The following is a 17812-nucleotide window of genomic DNA, read 5'->3' on the forward strand; positions in this document are numbered from 1 at the left end:
ACACATACAATATACAACTATACAGAAAAAGCTGGAAAGATAGTTGATTAAAAAATGTGCATGATTGACAATTTAAAAAAAGTTTCCCATTAAAATAGAAATGTTACTCCTGGTACATCCTAGATTTTTTTTTTTTTTTTTTTGGTTTATGAAACAAAACATTTGGAGGAAAAAAAAAAAGCTTTTTGTTGTGTATATTTACATTATGAACACAGATGAAGAAAGACAATGTGCAAATCTGATTCCATGCAAGTTGTTGCATAATGTAGCTTAGGTGCTTGAGTGATGTGATGGGCTTAAGGTAGGGCTTAAGGTAGGACCAGAGGGGGGGGTCAGACAAACACACCTCAACGAGCTCATTGTCAAACACACCTACCTACCAATCATGGAAACATTCACACTGAGAACATAAGACAAGAGCCAAAGTTACATTAAGTAGCATCTTAATTTAGACTAAGGGAAACGTTATGGAATGAATTACTGATCCATCAGTTTAGGCTTTGATTTGAAGTTACCTCCAGAGATATCTAGGCAACATACAACCAACCAACCTGTTCCTGCAATACACAGTACTGTGAGTACATTTCCTCATCATCCAAGATCAGTATGAAAAAGTAATACTGCTAGTAAACGCAACCTCATATGAAGTGATGCTAACCTATGGAAGAACCCAGAGCTCTTAGGATACTGTAGCCAGTGGTTTCCAAACTGGGGGGGAGCTATGCAAAAATGTTTCTTTGTCAGACTTTCTTCTAACATTTGTTTTTTTCTTGCGAATTATCGGACAATTTCAAATAACAGCAACAATGTGATTCAGGAACCACTGCTGTAAGCTAGGACATGACCCAAGTTAAGGATGAATTTAAGACACTGGTCAGTAGAGTCCAGAGGTTTGTTCCTCTGCACCCTCCGTTGAATAGGGCAAACTAACTGTTGAGAACTACCAGGGTGTAAAAAACAATACAGAGTCTCTCTTGGATAAAACAAACATGGGAAATGCAACACTGAGTCTGGAGAACGACATTTCAGAACAAAAACTAATGTAGAATCAAAAACGAGATGTCTCTTTCCACAAATGCCAACATGACATTTCCTAAAAGCCAACCAAAGAAAAAGCATGAATAACCTTGAATAATGTAACAAGTGCAATGCAATGAGGTCGATGTGCAAAATTCACCATTTCATTGAATAAATGTGATGGATGGTGACATCTTTGGGTCATGGGGATAACAGACGAAGCACTTAAAGTCAAACCGAGGAAAGACGAGGAATACAAAATAAAAAGCATCTGCGTAGTCAGTCATGATTTTGACTGTTTTAAATTCATTTTATCTTAATACGACATTAGTTAAAAAGGCAACCTGAAAGCAAACAAATAAATAAGAGGACTTGGCATTTAAAATATGAGTGCAGTATCGTAAATACTGCAGTTCAGTATTTATGTAACTACAGGTACATATGAGGGTTGAAGGTAGTGGGCATTTTTTCTCTACAGCCTCTTGTCTTCAAACAGACAACATGTGAGGGGTTAAGATAAAAATGTTTCAAAAGGAAACAATTTTCTGTAACTGAAAAGGTGTGATACCACACTAAGGCAATGACATTTACAAATGGGTGACAATGGGACACAAAATAAATACACAAACATCTTTCTTCTTTGACATAATAATTACAGAGCTATCATCTTTTGGCTGGTGAGAAAGAAAGATGGAAGGGGAGAAGGGGGCAGTGAGAGAAATTGCAGAGGCTGAAAAGAGTCCGGTGAACATCTCTCTGCACCTCAGCCTCTATCCTCCTCCTCCTCTTATTCACCTGCTGGCTGGTCAGTGTCTTTGCTCTGACCTGCTCAAAAACAAGACCAAAGACTTTTTATGGTGCAGCCCAAGAGGCCAGAGGAGGGGGAGTGATGAAACCCGTCCATATGGGCTCTAACAGTCCTGCAGGGGTGAGCACTTAGTGGTAACGTTTTGCTGATCCTGTGCCACCGGTACCACCACACCCCAAAGGCCCAGGTTATCCTGACCTATCTGCCTAGCCGAGGCAGATGGATGAACAGCAGGAATGATTATGGTGAGGAGGAGGCAGCTGCGTGATATTTGACAAAGGCGATGGCTGCCAACTCTTTGCAGAACTCCTCTAACACGATCACGCCCTCCAGAAGAGTCATGTGGTCGACACTAAAAGAGGAAAAGACAGATTACTTCTGTGGATGCACTTTTTAAACACAGAAGATAAGTGCAATGAACCATGTGGAAGTACATACTTGATGCCCTCTGGCTCTAGACCTAATAATCTCTTCCTCACAAGCAGCAGTTTGGGTGTGAAGTCTGGGATGCGATGAATCCTCAACATGAGATCTCCCACCACCTAACACATGCAGGAAAACAAAGCAATTACCAAAGCAAAACATCACTGCCTCCATCCCTGGGTAAAGGTGCAACACCGTTAAAAACATGAATGTAATTACCACAAACAAACATGACCATCGAGATGAAAATGAGCCACTTCCACCAGCCTCTAAACTGCTGTTTACACTATATGCTGCCGGGAGGGATTTCAAAGAAAAGCAGTTGAAATGATTCACAGAACAAGACAGTCAGAGAGGCTGTGTTCTTCTAGTAAGAGGCAGGTCGAGTAGCAGCATGATCACAAAAGATCCAGAGAAAGTGAAGTGGGATTCAGAGAAACTTTTGTGAAACATGATTGTATTTTTGTTGCACCAAACATTTCATGAAACTACACCTGACAAAAAACATCAAGTAAGACAAGCAAGAAATCTCAAAGCAATTTGGGTGCTTTGAGATTTCTTGCTTGTCTTACTTGATGTGACTGTCTTCTCTGGACATGACACGTCTGCTATCAGTGATGGATAAGATAAGCACCGTATAATCCAGACAGGAGTCTTACCCTGACGATGACAGAGAACAGGGACCTGCAGCCAGGGGCCAGGCTGATATAGGGATCCAGCAGGTACTCATGCAAGTGGGGGTGTGGTAACAAAGATAGCTTGGACAGCACAGCGGTCACCTGCAGGTTAACATCGTAGGGCTGGAAGACAGAGGAGACATCAGATATAAACCTGCATGGGACACTGGCCATGAAACAGAACTGTGTGTAGAAACACTGTCATTAATAAATAACACAAAGCCTCATGTTAGACAGAAGGTGTTAATGAGAACTTCAATTAATATAACACTCCCTTGTAGCGTTTAAGAAATCAAATGAAATATTTGATTTCCCAAAAGGCAAAAGAAACCCAAGAGCTGCCAAAAAGTGCATTTTGCTTCTGAATGTCTACTAGTCATCTTCACAACTCCATCTAATTGTCAAATATGTCTATGGCGAGCATTTGTTATTTCGTTTTCTCCCCATATGCATTAGCTGAAGCATTTTTTGAGCTGTGATCATCATTTAAGCTCAGCTGCACTCAAGTGTTCTCATGCAGCAAGAAATTACTACTGGGTGTGTGGGAACATTCAATCTGAGTGACAATCAGATTGAATGTCACTCAGATGAACTGATCTGCTCCTTTAAAAACAAGTGAGGATTTTTTTGTGAAAATCAGAAATTATGGTTTTTACTTAGTTTGAGCTTAAGTAATATTTTGTTCATGCAGAAAGCTTAATTTACTCAAGGGGATCTGGTTGTACATGTCAAACTAGATTAACCAGTTTATGTCACAAAACCTTGCCTTGGAAACAGGCAGTTTAATTTGAATTCAAGTGGTTTTCCATAAACAGCTTGCTGCCTGTTCCAATTATTCAAATTTTCGATTAGAGCCAAAGTTTAATTTGTGATTTCCAAATGATCCTTTTAACCGTGAGTGTCTTACTATTCAGACTTGTGGACTAGTGGATCTTAAACAACGCAACAGATTAATACAGATATTTCAACAGCAAAGAATGCGGTTGTTCTGAGCGATGCCAGTATTACTATGGATGTTTACTGGATAGGGAATCAAACTGACCTGATCTAGGATGCGACCCATCCTGTCGAAGAGAACCTTGAGGAAATGGCCCTCGAAGAACGGGATGTCCAAGTTACACTTCTCAAAGGGCTTTGGATTTCCTCTCCAGTCCCACCGCTGGCAGACCCCACAATAGTCCCTGAACTGTGGGGAACAATTAAGAAAAATATTGTGTGACAGTACTTAAGAAGCTGCCTCAGCAGTGTTAATAAGGTAAAAAAACAAAACTAAAACAGAATTTTCACCTTATGCTATTTATCCCATGTATCAGAAACCTTCCAAGAGACTAAGAGCTTACCTGTCTGTGTGCATCTCTGAGGTAGGTGTCATAGCCTGTGCCTTCAACGTGATATGACGACTTGGCCTCATCAGGCACCAAACACAGGAAACTGCAGGCAATAAAAAAAGTTACAGTTAGATCTTTAAAAAGAAGGCAGGCTGGCAACACCACACATGTTGTATCGTGAGCAAGACTATGCACCTGTTGACAATCTTGTGGACCTCTGTCTTCCCATCAGACTTTGAGTGGTCAGGACTCTGTTGGGGAGAGGAGCTGAGCCAATCAGAACCAGACAGCCTGCTGTCTGAAGAGAGGTCATCACCAAACAGTGGATCCTCCTCAAGGTCTCTGTAGAAAGAACGCACGTTCATTAGAGCTTACTTATAGTATATTTATCAGATTTCGAGGATTTCTTCATCCCTCAACATGACACATAACTTGGATGAAAGAGAACTGGTTTTAATATTGTAAGCTATTGTATCTGTTCTAACATTTCTGAGTTTTAAGAACTACATGGGCTGATAGCAATTTATGGCACTTAAGGCTTGTGTGTTAGCTTAGAGGTCTGTTGTAATCTGGAAAGATTTGTGTTTGAAGATATACCAATTCAACTCTCCTGTAAACTTATAAAACCTTTAAAAAAATAACCATGCAGGTATGTGTACTACAACAGTAATGTGTCTAGTAACTTTTTTGTATGAAAACTAATCAATTATAAAATTAGACAAATCTCTCATGACGGTTTATGCCTTAACTTTTCATTCATCACATAAACCAAAGCCAAGAATAAACAAACAAAGTTATTGCTCATTTTGTTCCAGTCTCCCAAAAACTGACTTTGACTTACAGTAATGAGTGGCTGACTTGCATTATCATGATCCCACGTAATCATGGCTCAAAAGAATCCCACCAATTGCACACACAATAATGAATAATAGAGAGGAAGTGGCAGGACATCTGAAAAACACAGCTAGTTGTTGCATTCAACTTTATTTCAGCCGGTGTGTGTTTGTGCAAAAGAATTTTCCACAAAGTGCTTGTAAAGCAGGCAGCTCAGCGAGGTCAAGGGTCCTTACACAGCATCATGGGGCTGGCCATTCTCCATGGGCTCCCGCTCCTCCTGCGGTTTGTTCTCCAGGTAGTTCCTCTCCTCCAGGCTACGCAGCACCAAACTGTGGAGGATGTGCTGGTTGGGCTTCTGGATCAGCTGCTCAAATAGCCGCAGTGTCATGATGCTGATCTGAGGACAGGGAGAAAGGAATGAGGCTTAGCTCCCACTATAAATCCACAGTAAAATGCCAAGTATTTGCTCACTGACAAAAAAAGTAGGCAGTGGCTGCTTAAACATCAAAGAGATGATTCATCCTTCTTTTTTGTGATAAAATGTGTGCAATGACTGTCAGATACTAATTAAAATTCATGTGCTTTTGGTTAATCATATGATTCACTGGAACTCAGAATCTTTGACAGGCAGATGGCCATTTGTACTTTTGAATATCAAACAAGAAGAAATTACGAAAGACTGTACTAGAAAAGTCTCATCAGCTAGACATAAATTATGCCAACGGTACCCCAGATAATAATAATTGTGTGATAAGAACCTCGTCTGACAGGTGGTCGCAATGTTCGATAAGTCTGTGTCTGAGTGGATTCTGAGCGATCGTAGTTGGAGTTTCGGGATCTTTCTCCTCCCCCAGCAGGAAGTAAACCATCTCCTGCAGCAGAGCCTCTGATGTCACCTGTCTGATGATCCTGTTCAACAGGGCTGTGGAGGTCAGGATGCCCACCTCGGACCTATGTGCCCCCATAAACACACCACGTGTTACAGAGCAGTCACGACACATGACACACTGACAAGACTAAGAATTTCGATACAGGATGATTGATTGATGACTTACGTCTGCATAAGCTGTGGTTCCATCACAGCCACAAAGAATCTATCTCTCACTGCTTTTGCCATCACTTCAGCTGCTGACTGAAAGACAGAGAAGAAAAACACGAAGTTTAGTTCAGTCGTCTGTGGCTTTCAGATACAAAAACATCTTCTTTGGAAAGAAGTTCTTTTATTCAGTTAATTCTGACTACAATATGATGCAGCACAACACCAGAGTCAGCACTGGTTAAGGACCTTGTGAGCCTCCTTTATGAGCTGGTCGCAGTAATCTAGCCAGGACAGGAAGGAAATGAGAGCCCTCTTCCCTGTGAAGACAGCAGCATCCTCCTTCAGGTTATATACATCCAGACTGAAAGAAAGAGAGGGGGAAAAAATATATATATATATACAAAAGGTTTGACACAACTCTTCCAATGTATCCACCAAGACTAGCATTTGACAGAGGATTCTATTTAAGGGCTACCTGCTAAATCAAATTAAATCACAACTTCAGATGATGAAACCATTGAAATTGCAAGTGTGTATGCAAGTGACGGTTACAAGTCATTACACTTCTGACTTCATTAAATATGTGGTTTTAGGAAGTAAACACTAGAAAGAATTTTACCCCCAGTTGACTGACTCCACTGTCTCAACGTCCAAGGGGTCTATGGACTGTGGCAGGGCTTTATAGAAGGAGACAAGCCTGTCAGTCAGAAGCTCACAGAGCTCAGTGTTTTCAATTAAACACTTGGCAGCAGCAGGCTCTGGTAAACTGACCAGCAGCATTAAGCCCTCACATGCCTTCACCACTATTCTGCCATCCTGAATAGGGAAGAGATGGATACAAAGGAGAACATGGGTCACGGATACCAACTCTGAACTGACCACAAATAAAAAGACATTACATACTTAACTCAAATCATGAGTTACTCACAGGGCTCTTTGTGAGGTTGAGCAGGGAGGTGACAAGATTGTAATTGTTGCTGTTATTGTTGTTGGTAATTGGACTGGAGGTGGAGGCAGCAGCAGCAGCCTGTGGCTCCTCTAGGCAGTCAGCCTGTTCATCTGCCAGAGATTGACCAGTGTCTGGAGCCAAAACATTCTCCTTCACACACTCTGCTCTTTCAGGACTTTTCGTCTCAGGTCTCCTTGACTTGTTCTGCAAGTAACATCACAAAATAAGAGATATTTTCTGAACTAAATCCTCTAAGGCTCTTAGTAGTAATATATACAGATGAATATTTACAAATGCGCAGCTCAACTTTTTTTCTCTCTGGTATCATAGCAACCCACCTCAAGGAAGAAGTTGACAAGGTATGGGTCCTGCTTCAGTTTGGCACAGACTATGCAAAGGAACTGAATCTCTTCATTTTCGGTAGGAGCAGCCAGCACCTCCCCACACAGACGGACCAGTTTCTGACAGAGCAATGTCACAGAAAAAAAACTTTTACAAATAAGTTACATAACCATTTTGAGGACAATGACTATCAAAAAATACCCTGAAATCCAGACTACAGCACTTCTCACCTGTACAGGTCTGTGGACATTGATGTGTGGCAGGAGAGGCTGACGAATGTGTGCTAGCAGCTTTGTGTAGAAGGTAAGCACCTGCTGCTTCATCCCTGGAGGACACTGATGGGAAATCATACAAACAGAATATTTTAGAATTTACTTGGGTAGTCCACCAAAATAGATCTGTCCCCATCCTATGTGGAAATGCAGTTCACGGTGTACATTAACTCAAGCATCTTCCAGAATTGTGCATTCAAATACAGTCATTTCGTAGCTTTTGAAATCAATTTTGCACTTTAGCTGAGAGCTGTGTCCATCTGCTCAGTGCCCACAATTAAATCTTAACCTTGTTTTCTTCTAGATTTCATCCAATTCACATATCATGATATGTATATTTTCCTGGAGATATAGTTCATGTAGTTACCAAAGCATGACTGTCTTACATCAGCCTTGCCCAAGGTGTAGAGAGTCTCCAGGATCTTATGGTGTAGGAGATACTCCATACAGGGTCCTGTCTCTCCAGACTCCCTTTCTGCTTCCTCCTGGGTCAGGATGTCCAGCATCTGTTCCAGGTGGGATGGGATGTTGGTGTCTGTAACTGGAGCTTTGTCATCTAGCAGGGGACATGTCAGAACACAGAAACATGTCAGAACCTCTGTTTGTCCATAAGGTACAAACACAAGGGAAAATGCCTCTCATTTTCAGTATAAAAAACTTCTGCACCTTTTATCTAACCACTTCACTTGTGCAGTACTATATTTTTTTATCTTTTTTTGGGGGGGGGCTCACACACAAAAGCAAAACTGTTAAACTACATAGCTTCCTGGGAGCTTTCATTTCACTGCAGTTACTGGTTATATTTGTGTATATTCTGATCCACTGATCTTTGTTGTGCATTGACAAAATAGCATCCTTGCAAAGCTTTCAATCAATTTATCAAGCCAGTTTTTGGCCGCGTTGGCTAATCCTGCTGGCATTGTCAATAGTTCCCCTAAGTCGCTTCACAGTAAAATCCTGTTTTCACATTTATATACATTAATTGGGACACACAGGCTGAAAGTGGGGAGTTATTGACAACAGTCTGTTTATGCACTTACATTATCTTAACCCAGTACATGAAGGGAACATCAGAGTAAACAACAGGGCTATCCCACAATGCTCCTTCTGATACAATGAATAAATAAGACAATAATATGCACAAGTGGTTGCAATGTTGTATCAAATCAAGTGAAATAGAAAATGACTGTATCATGCTCAATATTGCAAAGCAAAAAATTCTAGAATGTGGTCAGTGAAGCAAGAATAACATTCTGTGAAACTAATGTTAGTTTTTTAAGACAAAAAACAACGACAGCTTAACCACAAAATAGCCAAATGACTTCTAAAATCACCAATCATGATGAAAGTCGAACTTCTCAAACGTGACTACAGATTCAGAGATCAAGTTCATTCAAGTCACAAGTCTGCAAAACCAGTGATTACATTTAAACAAGCTTGGCTACATAATACTTGGAGTGCAGATAATCCTCCACCAGCTGTTCAGAGTACATTTTGTTAAATTGCCCTTACTTGGAGAACTACAGCAAAGAAGATGTTGTTAAGAGTGAAGAATAAGAGAAGGAGACTTTCCTGGCCCAAAAAATATACAAAGACTTGGTGTCAGTCAGTTCAAGCAGAAGTTGTCAAAACTTTAAATGACTGGGTTTGACCACCAAGTAGATCTGAGATGCAACCTGACAAGGATGAGGAGCATGGGTTCTACTTGTGCAGATCCCAAAGGCAAACAGGAAGGAGGCACTGTCATACATTCAGGCTGTATTGGCTCAAAAATAACTGTTGAAGTCTACTGGCTTCACCAGAAGGCCATTCCAAGCATAGAACATAATTATGCCTTTCCCTTTGGATTTTCCCCATAACCATTCCCTTTGCACGACCTGAGCACAGTGGTGCGACATGAGTAAATGATTAGTCAACAATTGCCTACTGTAGTTGAGAAAAAATATGAATATTTCAGTTAGTTAGGCAAGTAAAGCTTTAAAAAGCTGCCATTTGCTTGTTTTTCAGTAAAGAAAGTTTAAGGCAACTCTTTAAGATCTTTAACTTGTTACATGCATTTATCATTTTTTAAAAATAATAAATATTAAAAGATTAAGTAATAAATGGTCAATCAACAGTTAATACATCATTACCTGCAACCATAACAATACAGTATGAAAAACTTATGAACAGGCCTAGTTTCCTGCCATTGTACTCAAACTTTAGAATAGTGCTCTCGGTAAAAAAAAAAAAAGACATCAACAACTTTGAAGGCAGCCTGCACAACAATCAATCTAACTCTGTGGATATCATGACCATAAGAGGTGTGATCTTATTCTTTCAGACTTTTCTTACCAGAAGTCTCAATGTAATAATGTGTAATGGCCTTCCAGTGATAGACAAAGTCCTCCTGCAAGGGCAGCGATGGGGCAAGCTGAAAAACATAAATCGTAAACATAAGCATGGATGTTTAAACTGCCGGCCCTCAGAGACCCCACAAATTATCATGACAACATGTGCACATGTCTTAAATGGTTCTAATGTACAAGATGACTTTGTGTCAGTGTGCTGTGATCCAAGACACAGTCCGGCAGTTTTCAAAGCGTTTAAGAAAAAGGGTAGACCTTTCCCTTTCAAGTGACATAATGCTTGTATTTGATCTCATCCTCATGCGCACATACAAGTAATATACAACAGAATAATTAGTTAACGTTATACGTTTCACTATTAACGCCCATCAACGCCTTTAGTCAAAAGCGTTCACTCAGGGTCACCTGCCAAACGTCTATTGTTTGAAACGACTGGCATGAAACAGCTTGAGAACAGGTTTCAGGCAGCTTAACACTGGTCTTTAGCTAGTTAGCTGGCTGGCTGGCTAACGTTTAACATTAAGCTTTCATAATAGCTGTGCAACATGAAAGCGTTTGCACAACATCACGCTGGTCTGTCCAGTCATTACGACACCGCTCCTCATGATAAGACTCTGCTGTTTGAAACGAGATAGCTCACTAGCTAGCTACGGCGTTATTTTCGCTTCCTCTGACTATTATCAGCCTACGTCGGTGGCTAACTAGCTCAGCTTGTCATGCTACCTTTAACACAGATGACTCGCTGCGATTGACAAAACGGTGATAGGGAAATGTGTTGGTTAGTATCATAAATGGACAAACAAACAAACACACCTATAAGTATACAATAGTTAACAAGAAAAATAATACAAATTGACAACACAAACACAAAACGCTAACATTAGCTTGGGCTAATTAATTAGCTCGCTAGTTAGCAACATATCCCTAATGCTGACGTTATGGTATGGGATGGGATGTCTGGGAGACCAAAGGCCCCTCTCAACCAAAACAGACGTTGCACAAAAGCCAGCCAATGCATATATATGTTTTGGTAAAAACTCACCGCTTCCACAGCGTGCTGGAGAATGGACGTAAATTTGGAGAACATTTTGTTCTTCGACTGGACTAGTTTCTCCCGAGAAGACCTAGAGAATTCCTCTATCTTCTTCTTCCTGTTGCTGCCGCCTCGATCCAGATTGGAGGTTTCATATAATGACCCTTGTAACGAAAGAATGAGCGTAAGCAATAAAACCGTAACACTTTGCTGTCCCCGGGTCTTTACAGGCCTGGCACAACCACTGTAAACAAGACGTCTACAGACCGAGGTAACGTATGCTCACTTTGGACACGGTGGCACTTCCCCAGCCAAACGCTACTCTCATGAACCACCAGGGGGCGCCGGAATACAAGATACTGGTTTATAACTACTGACAACGCTCGACGCATACAAATGGGGACAGCAGCCAATACACTCAATGCGGGACGATGATCAGTATTTTCAGCATGGAAACGAGAATCAATAAGCCCACTTCAAATCTAAAAGCAAGCGTGGGACTCCGTTGACAAAGCAATATAAATTATGTGGAAAATCTCAGTGAGCTGGAAAATCAACTGGTTATCTTCCCACGCGATGCACTGATTTGGGCCACTTCTCTGAATTTGCAGCGTTTTCCCCACACAGGGTTGAGGCCGATGCTTGCGTAAAAGTGTCACTGCTTTTGGGGAAAAGTTGAGGAATCCACGCGATGAAAAGATTGCCAAATATTTTCCTGAAAGTAGCTGGATTAACAGGGAGGGGGGGTTATAAAGCAGCATTCATTCCTCCCGAGCTGCCGTCAACTTTCCGATTTAGCCCAACTACCCACTTCCAGAACAGCACAGTCATCCCAGACTAAAAGTAGGCTAGTCGGTTTGAGGTTTACGTGAGCCGACAGGCAGTGGAATGTCCCGAATTGATTTAATGTATAATTCCGTTATTCTCTGATATTATGTGCAAATATGGACAGAAACTTGTTGGAAAATGAGAGGGATGCTGTCTGTTCCAGGACACGCCCTGTCGCTGGAAAGAGCTCTCTCCATCGCGCAGCCTAGTCTGGTCTCCCAAATCGCAGGCTGTCTGCTTCCCGGCGTATAAACCCATTAAATGACAGGCAAAAACTTAAAGCATAGATAATATCGGGGCTCTCGACCGATCTCCCCCCCCCCTCTGAACTGCGCCAGGGCATCTCCTCCTGTTAATCCCGTCAAAGAAAGAGAGGCTCTACCTACCGGGCATGTCTGCGAGAGGTGAGTATCTTTTGCCGCAGAAGCCTTCATAACATTACATATAGAGGGAAAAAGTCTCTTAATTTAGGGGGGGGGGGGTCGGTTCGAGGATGGACGCAATGGAGAAGGGAGCCCATTTGCGTCGTCTTTCGGGAGGATCGGGCTGTGATAATGACTCTTGTTATCCCTACGTCGGTTGCACCGGTGCCGCGCTGCAAACTACAGCTTCCACCGCTTGCAGCCTTTTCCGGGCAGCCCACAACTTATTTTGTGGACATGAGCACCGGTGGCGCATTCTGGTGCGACGTGTAGTGAGATAGGCACACAAAAATCCCAGCGGTGTCAATGAACCTCCTCTGGCTGCTGTTTCTTGTGAGATGTGATCATTTCTCTTCAATCGGGGAGGGTGCATGCCATCAGTTGAAAGCTGCACACGCTCTTACCCGTTGCCCGAATGAAAGCTGTCGACGGAGCACTGGAGGAACGTGATGCGTATTCCTGGCTGACTGCTTGTGACACAGTGGAGTTGTGAAATTTCGCCATCACCCCTGCCAAGCGTTTAGCCGGTGAGGCAATGCAACAACTGTCATTTGGTGCAACAGACTCTCCCTGTCCGAGTTTAGAGGATTTTTTTCTTTTCTTTTTTTTTGCTGAGTTGAAAACAGTTGACACCTGCAGACGGTGCAGGAGGACGATGTTTGTTCCCATCAGGCGGGCCTGTCGGTGCTGTCCTGGATTTGTGTCAGGTGACTGTGTTCTCTGGCAGAGGAGATAAAGAGCCTTCAGTTGTTCCCGCTATAGGCTGTGATCAGGTGGTCTGACTGACTGATTGAGATCTGGATAAAAGTAGAGAAGTTACAATATTAACATGACCTCAAGGTTATTATATTAAATCTGCAGCTAGATCCCTCATGGTGGGTCTGGTCCTGTTATTGGGTAAAACATCAACCTTTCAGAAGGACACTAGCTGTACAGTATGTCAAAACCCTTCAGGCTCTGTATGGCTGAGCCTATGTAGCAAGATGGCTTAGAACCCCCCCCCCCAATCACCGAAGTAGCCTACTCTATCTGTCCTCCATGGTTGCTGGTGGAGATCGATAGAGCTCAGAGCCCACCGCTTGACAGACCCCCTGTGGTACATAGATCTGATTAGCACGCTTAAGCCCCTGCAAACAGCCCGTCATTATTCATGAGAAGTAACTACACCCTACAGCTGTGCGATAGTGAAGTGCCAATTATCTCTGTGCTGGTTAGACCAATGTGAGGCTAATCATTTATGACAGCCGATAAATCAGGCACATGGACACAAACAGGAATGTTTGTTACAATATGTCAGATCAAACACATATTTGTCATGAGCTAACCTGAGCCAACCCTTGTTCGGTTGCACCGGGGCTAGTGCTCCCATTTCATAGGTACTTGAGAAGTTGATTAACAGTAGCAAGGGGAGATAAAGGATTTTTGTGTAGATAATAATTCATAACATTTTTTGTATACTTTTAAGAGAATCTGCATGCAGGTCCCAATATGTCTTTGCCAGTCAGAATGTTTTAGGAATGATTTTCTACTTGTTTAAAATGTCATCTGATTGATTAGTCGATTGACAGAGAATGAATCGGCACATATTTCGATAATCAGTTAATTGTTAGGGTCATTTTTCAAGCAAAAAGCCCAATATTTTCCACTTTCAGCTACTCAGTTGTGGGAATTTGCTGCTTGTTTTTGTCTTATGTGATCGTGAAATTGATATCTTTGGCTTCTGAATTGTTGGTTGGCCAAACCATGCAATTTGAAGACACCAGATTGGGCTCAAGAAGTATTGGATTTTTATTTTTCTTTAGTATTTTGGCAGCAGCCATGGAAGTAGAGCGAGTCATCCACTAACCGGAAGGTTGGTGGTTCGATCCCTGGCTCCTCCAGTCCACATGTCCAAGTATCCATTGGGCAAGACACTGAACCCCAAATTGCCCCTGATGTATCATCGGTGTGTGAGTGTGTGTATGTAAAGAAAGCGCTGCATATATAGAAAAGCGCTGTGTGAATGGGTGATTGTGGCAGTAGTGTAAAGTGCTTCGAGTGGTCGATAAGACTAGAAAAGCGCTGACATTTTATGGAGGAAATGATTGATTGAGAAGACAATCACAAGTTGCAGTCTTAATGTGGATTATTGAACTTAATGGATATTATCCCTCGACGTTTATGTTCAATATAAAGTTGCTTAAAACTTAAACTTGTTTCCTCTGGTTTTATTATTGTAAATATTCTAGAGTAGGACCCATTAAAAATATATATAGGCAAGAGGTAAAACATGTGAGGCAATTTCCTCCCCACAGAAAAGCAGGCAGTTAAAAAATGGCTCAAATTACTCCACTTTCGCTTATATATATTTATGATTACCAGCGCTCTCAGTTGTCCAACGAGCATCGGCAATTACTGTGCTCTCTCTTGGAGTCGCCCACCATTTTTATCAGCACAGGACCCTCAGCCTTTACCTTGGTAGTGACGCCCTTCCATCAGTCACCCACCTTATAGTACACCCTGGCGGGCATATTACTCTATCTGGGCCTTGCAGTGTCATCATATTTCCTGTGCTGTTTTGTTTAGAATCTCTTAACATGATTTTGTAAAACCTTTACTATCCTATGTTGATAGAGCACATATTATACATTATTTCAAGCAGTGCAGTCACTTTCATTTCTACCTTAGAGCTGCTCAGTATGAGTCTGCTGCTGATGGCCATTGAGCAGCGGGGTTAATACATTGTTCAAGGTCATAGTGGCATTTGAGGGATGGCGGGGCGTTTCTTATCAAATTCCTCCATCTACAGTACATTCTCCCTCTTGGTCTGGGAAACCTCTCACAGTTTTGCCGTTTAGTATAATCGCCTCATTTGTTTTTAATAGCTGGCCGCTTGGCTACTGCTAATGCTTTTGGTTCTTCGCTGCTTTGGATAGCTGTGTGTTCACCTTGGTCCATTTAGGCCAGTTGTCTCTGCTCCACCACAGAATCTTAAAACAACATGTTGGACGGCAGGGTTCTCACATATAGGGGTCAGGGTTGTTCACTCAGCTTCTCCTTTGCTATTGTATGTAAGTTGGCATGTCATCTTTTATATTAGATTTTATAGACCTCTTTGAAGACGTTGTCCTATTTTAGGTTTTTCCTCTCCTCCTATGGAAACTTTCAACTGAATCTCAGCAACGTGAATTAAATTATACCACAAGGTTTCAGTGTCGAAGTTTAGATGTTTAGGCCTATGATCACAATCAATATGTAAAAAAGCTGTTTTATTTTCTGAAAAAAACATTATTATGTTAAACTATAACCTAATTTCGTGTAACTTTGGTTATGGTTATGCCTCCGTGTTTAATCCCCATCTTTAATAGACTAGACTACTGATGTGATTTCTTTTTTCCAGTAATCAGATCTTAAAGTAATCATTGCATTTGGATGCTTTTGGATAGCTTTTAAGTGACTGGCAGCAAAGACAGTCCTCCCCCTGACACCTGGTACATCTCCAGTTTTTCTGCTCTGACTTCCTTCTCCACCCCGCCCTTTCCTTGAGCAGACTTAGTACATCCTGAACCCTGGACCTGTTACACTGCAGTGTAATCTGGATGATCAATGGTGGATGAAAAAGGAGGCATGGCTCCATTCTGCAGCAACCCAATCTGATGCCTCCTCCTTATCCGATCACTGGAGAGGGCTGCTCAGGCTCCAGCAGCACGACCCTGTGCATCAGCACTTTTCTCTCTCTCTGTCTCTGTATGTGTGTGTATACTGTGTGTCCCGCAGGAGGGTTGGTGTGAGCGCGCATGCATGTGTCCTGCCAAAAGCCTGAATAATTGATGAGCAGGGGAAGGAGTGAAACTGCTGCTGGACAGGACGGTGTGTGTGGGAGCGTGTAGAGATGGGGGAGAGGAATACAGCGAGGCAGCAGCCTGGCTACAATGGGCTCTGCAACTACGCCCAAAAAATCACCTCCTGCTTCGGACTGGATGGTAAGACAGGGGAAACATAAAGAGCAGGGGGTCTTGTTTCTTCTGTTGTGGAACAGGATGCAGAAACGGCAGAGGCTCTGAGGGCTGTATTTTGTATGCGATGCTAATTTGTCTGTGTGCAGGGGCAGCAGTCTTGTTTTATGAGCATGTATGTGTGGATTTGCGACGCGTGGGTAGTTGTGTCAAAGCTACCACAGAGTGGATGACAACTGGAGGGCAGCGCCTCAATGCAGTAGAGTAGCATGTCCTTAGGTACTCTCAGTGCCATGTGTCTGCATGTGTGGGTGTAAGTGTGTACGTCGTCGAGCTTATACTTCACTATCACACTTGATCTTTTCTCTGGAATGAAACTTTAATGAGAATGAAAGTGTGTTTGTAAGCAGAACCTAAAGTAAGTCAAATTAGTTATGTACTGTATTGATGTAAAGAATAAACTCAGGCAGCCGAGCTCCAGCCATCCTGTCTCTGTGCACTCTCATTGACAAAGAGGAAATTCATTAAATCTGAAGTGCAGGCCAAGCCCGATATCTCTAGACAAAAAGGATTTTTTGTGCTTTGTCATTGTCTGCTTTTCATCATGTCTACGTACATCAATGATTCATTTCATTTGGTGGGAGAAAGCAGATAGCTGTGATTAGCCTTATCTAATTGATGAATATTAGATATCATGGAGGGTTTTTTTTAGTTATTAATCTATGTATATGCAAGAGCTTGAACTGTCTTAGCTGTGCCATTTTTTTTGTTTTCACAAAACCATAATGTTTTCATCTGTTTGTTTTTTTTGAAACATTCAGCATCAGCACACTGTGGGGTATTGCTGTTATTGTGAAGTTTGCTCAGATTCTCCCTCCCAACTCTTCACTCCCCACCATAACAAGCTAATGACTCAAAATTTACCTCATGCTGAACTCACATTTCCAAGGAAGGTGAATTGGCACTCTTTGACTCAATAAAGAGTGCCAATAAAATTCAATGGCTAGATGTTGGGAATATGGATTTGACTTGTTAAGAAGACATTCTGGAAGTTCTTGCAGAAACAAATCCATCCCCACACTAGATGCTTTGAAGATGAAAAACTTAGAACATTCCTTCTTACTAAGTTACATATTCCAAAATCCTATTGTTTTATCCAACGATTTTACTGGATAATAGAGAGTCACTGCTGGTATTTCCACCCCAGTGCTTAAGTAGTTACACTATCTATTATTCTCAAGGATCCTGCTGATACTATCATTGGGTTTGTGCATTGTTGACTGCTGGAATGACCTTGTTGGTTATTGACCTTGTAAAGGACTGGCAGACTTCCAAGGCAATCTACCCTGAAAGTATGACTTCGATCACTGTGATGCTGTACACTGATATGCATCCGTTCTGTCTTTCTGTACCTGAATCCACCTTAAAGCAAATTACATTTCATACAAAACCAAACTCACTGAAACGCTTTCTCAGAAAAGTTCTGGCTATTTATTGTAACTGCCTTTGATGCAAATTGTAGCACTCTGAAAACAAAGTCTGAGTCTCCAATTC

General features: G+C 41.9%; 2 protein-coding genes across 11 annotated transcripts in view; one reads left to right on the forward strand and one right to left on the reverse strand.

Annotated features, from left to right (window-relative positions):
* Positions 1 to 132: 132 nt before the first annotated feature.
* Positions 133 to 11418, reverse strand: fhip2a (FHF complex subunit HOOK interacting protein 2). 3 transcript variants are annotated; one of them, XM_040138679.1, is made up of 18 exons: positions 11360 to 11418; positions 11083 to 11237; positions 10027 to 10105; positions 8079 to 8248; positions 7651 to 7755; positions 7417 to 7539; positions 7058 to 7282; positions 6749 to 6945; positions 6376 to 6490; positions 6146 to 6222; positions 5849 to 6041; positions 5324 to 5487; positions 4449 to 4595; positions 4266 to 4356; positions 3968 to 4111; positions 2908 to 3048; positions 2264 to 2367; positions 133 to 2177 (listed from the first exon to the last, which is right to left on the reverse strand). In XM_040138679.1, the coding sequence occupies exons 2-18, from the start codon at positions 11125 to 11127 to the stop codon at positions 2066 to 2068; spliced, it is 2232 nt and encodes a 743-aa protein (XP_039994613.1). In that variant the 5' UTR covers positions 11128 to 11237; positions 11360 to 11418; the 3' UTR covers positions 133 to 2065. The 3 variants fall into 3 exon arrangements, with proteins under 3 accessions (XP_039994613.1, XP_039994614.1, XP_039994615.1); XM_040138680.1 differs by lacking the exons at positions 11083 to 11237; positions 11360 to 11418 and adding an exon at positions 10446 to 10664; XM_040138681.1 differs by lacking the exons at positions 10027 to 10105; positions 11083 to 11237; positions 11360 to 11418 and having other exon boundaries at positions 8060 to 8154.
* Positions 11419 to 12122: 704 nt separating this feature from the next.
* Positions 12123 to 17812, forward strand: part of ablim1a (actin binding LIM protein 1a) — a 40824-nt gene continuing 35134 nt past the window's right edge. For 6 of the 8 annotated variants that reach the window (XM_040139951.1, XM_040139955.1, XM_040139952.1 and 3 more), the window contains exon 1: positions 15988 to 16285. In XM_040139951.1, the coding sequence (XP_039995885.1) occupies positions 16195 to 16285 (91 nt within the window). In that variant the 5' untranslated portion in view covers positions 15988 to 16194. Of the gene's footprint in view, positions 12306 to 12795; positions 12851 to 15987; positions 16286 to 17812 lie in introns of those variants that run through there. The other 2 variants (XM_040139956.1, XM_040139960.1) reach the window with 2 other exon arrangements.

The sequence above is a fragment of the Xiphias gladius genome, chromosome 11, assembly GCF_016859285.1.
Source record: "Xiphias gladius isolate SHS-SW01 ecotype Sanya breed wild chromosome 11, ASM1685928v1, whole genome shotgun sequence".
Lineage (NCBI taxonomy): Eukaryota > Metazoa > Chordata > Actinopteri > Istiophoriformes > Xiphiidae > Xiphias > Xiphias gladius.

What these genes read in the sequence shown, in the direction of transcription:
- fhip2a (XM_040138679.1), bottom strand. Translation starts at nt 11,127, where the DNA reads ATGTTCTCCAAATTTACGTCCATTCTCCAGCACGCTGTGGAAGCG. An exon ending in GGCCAGCCCCATGATGCTGT is followed by an intron (nt 4,596 to 5,323) that starts GTAAGGACCCTT and finishes TTCTTTCTACAG; the next exon opens with AGACCTTGAGGAGGATCCAC. An exon ending in TGTTCTCTGTCATCGTCAGG is followed by an intron (nt 2,368 to 2,907) that starts GTAAGACTCCTG and finishes TGCATGTGTTAG; the next exon opens with GTGGTGGGAGATCTCATGTT.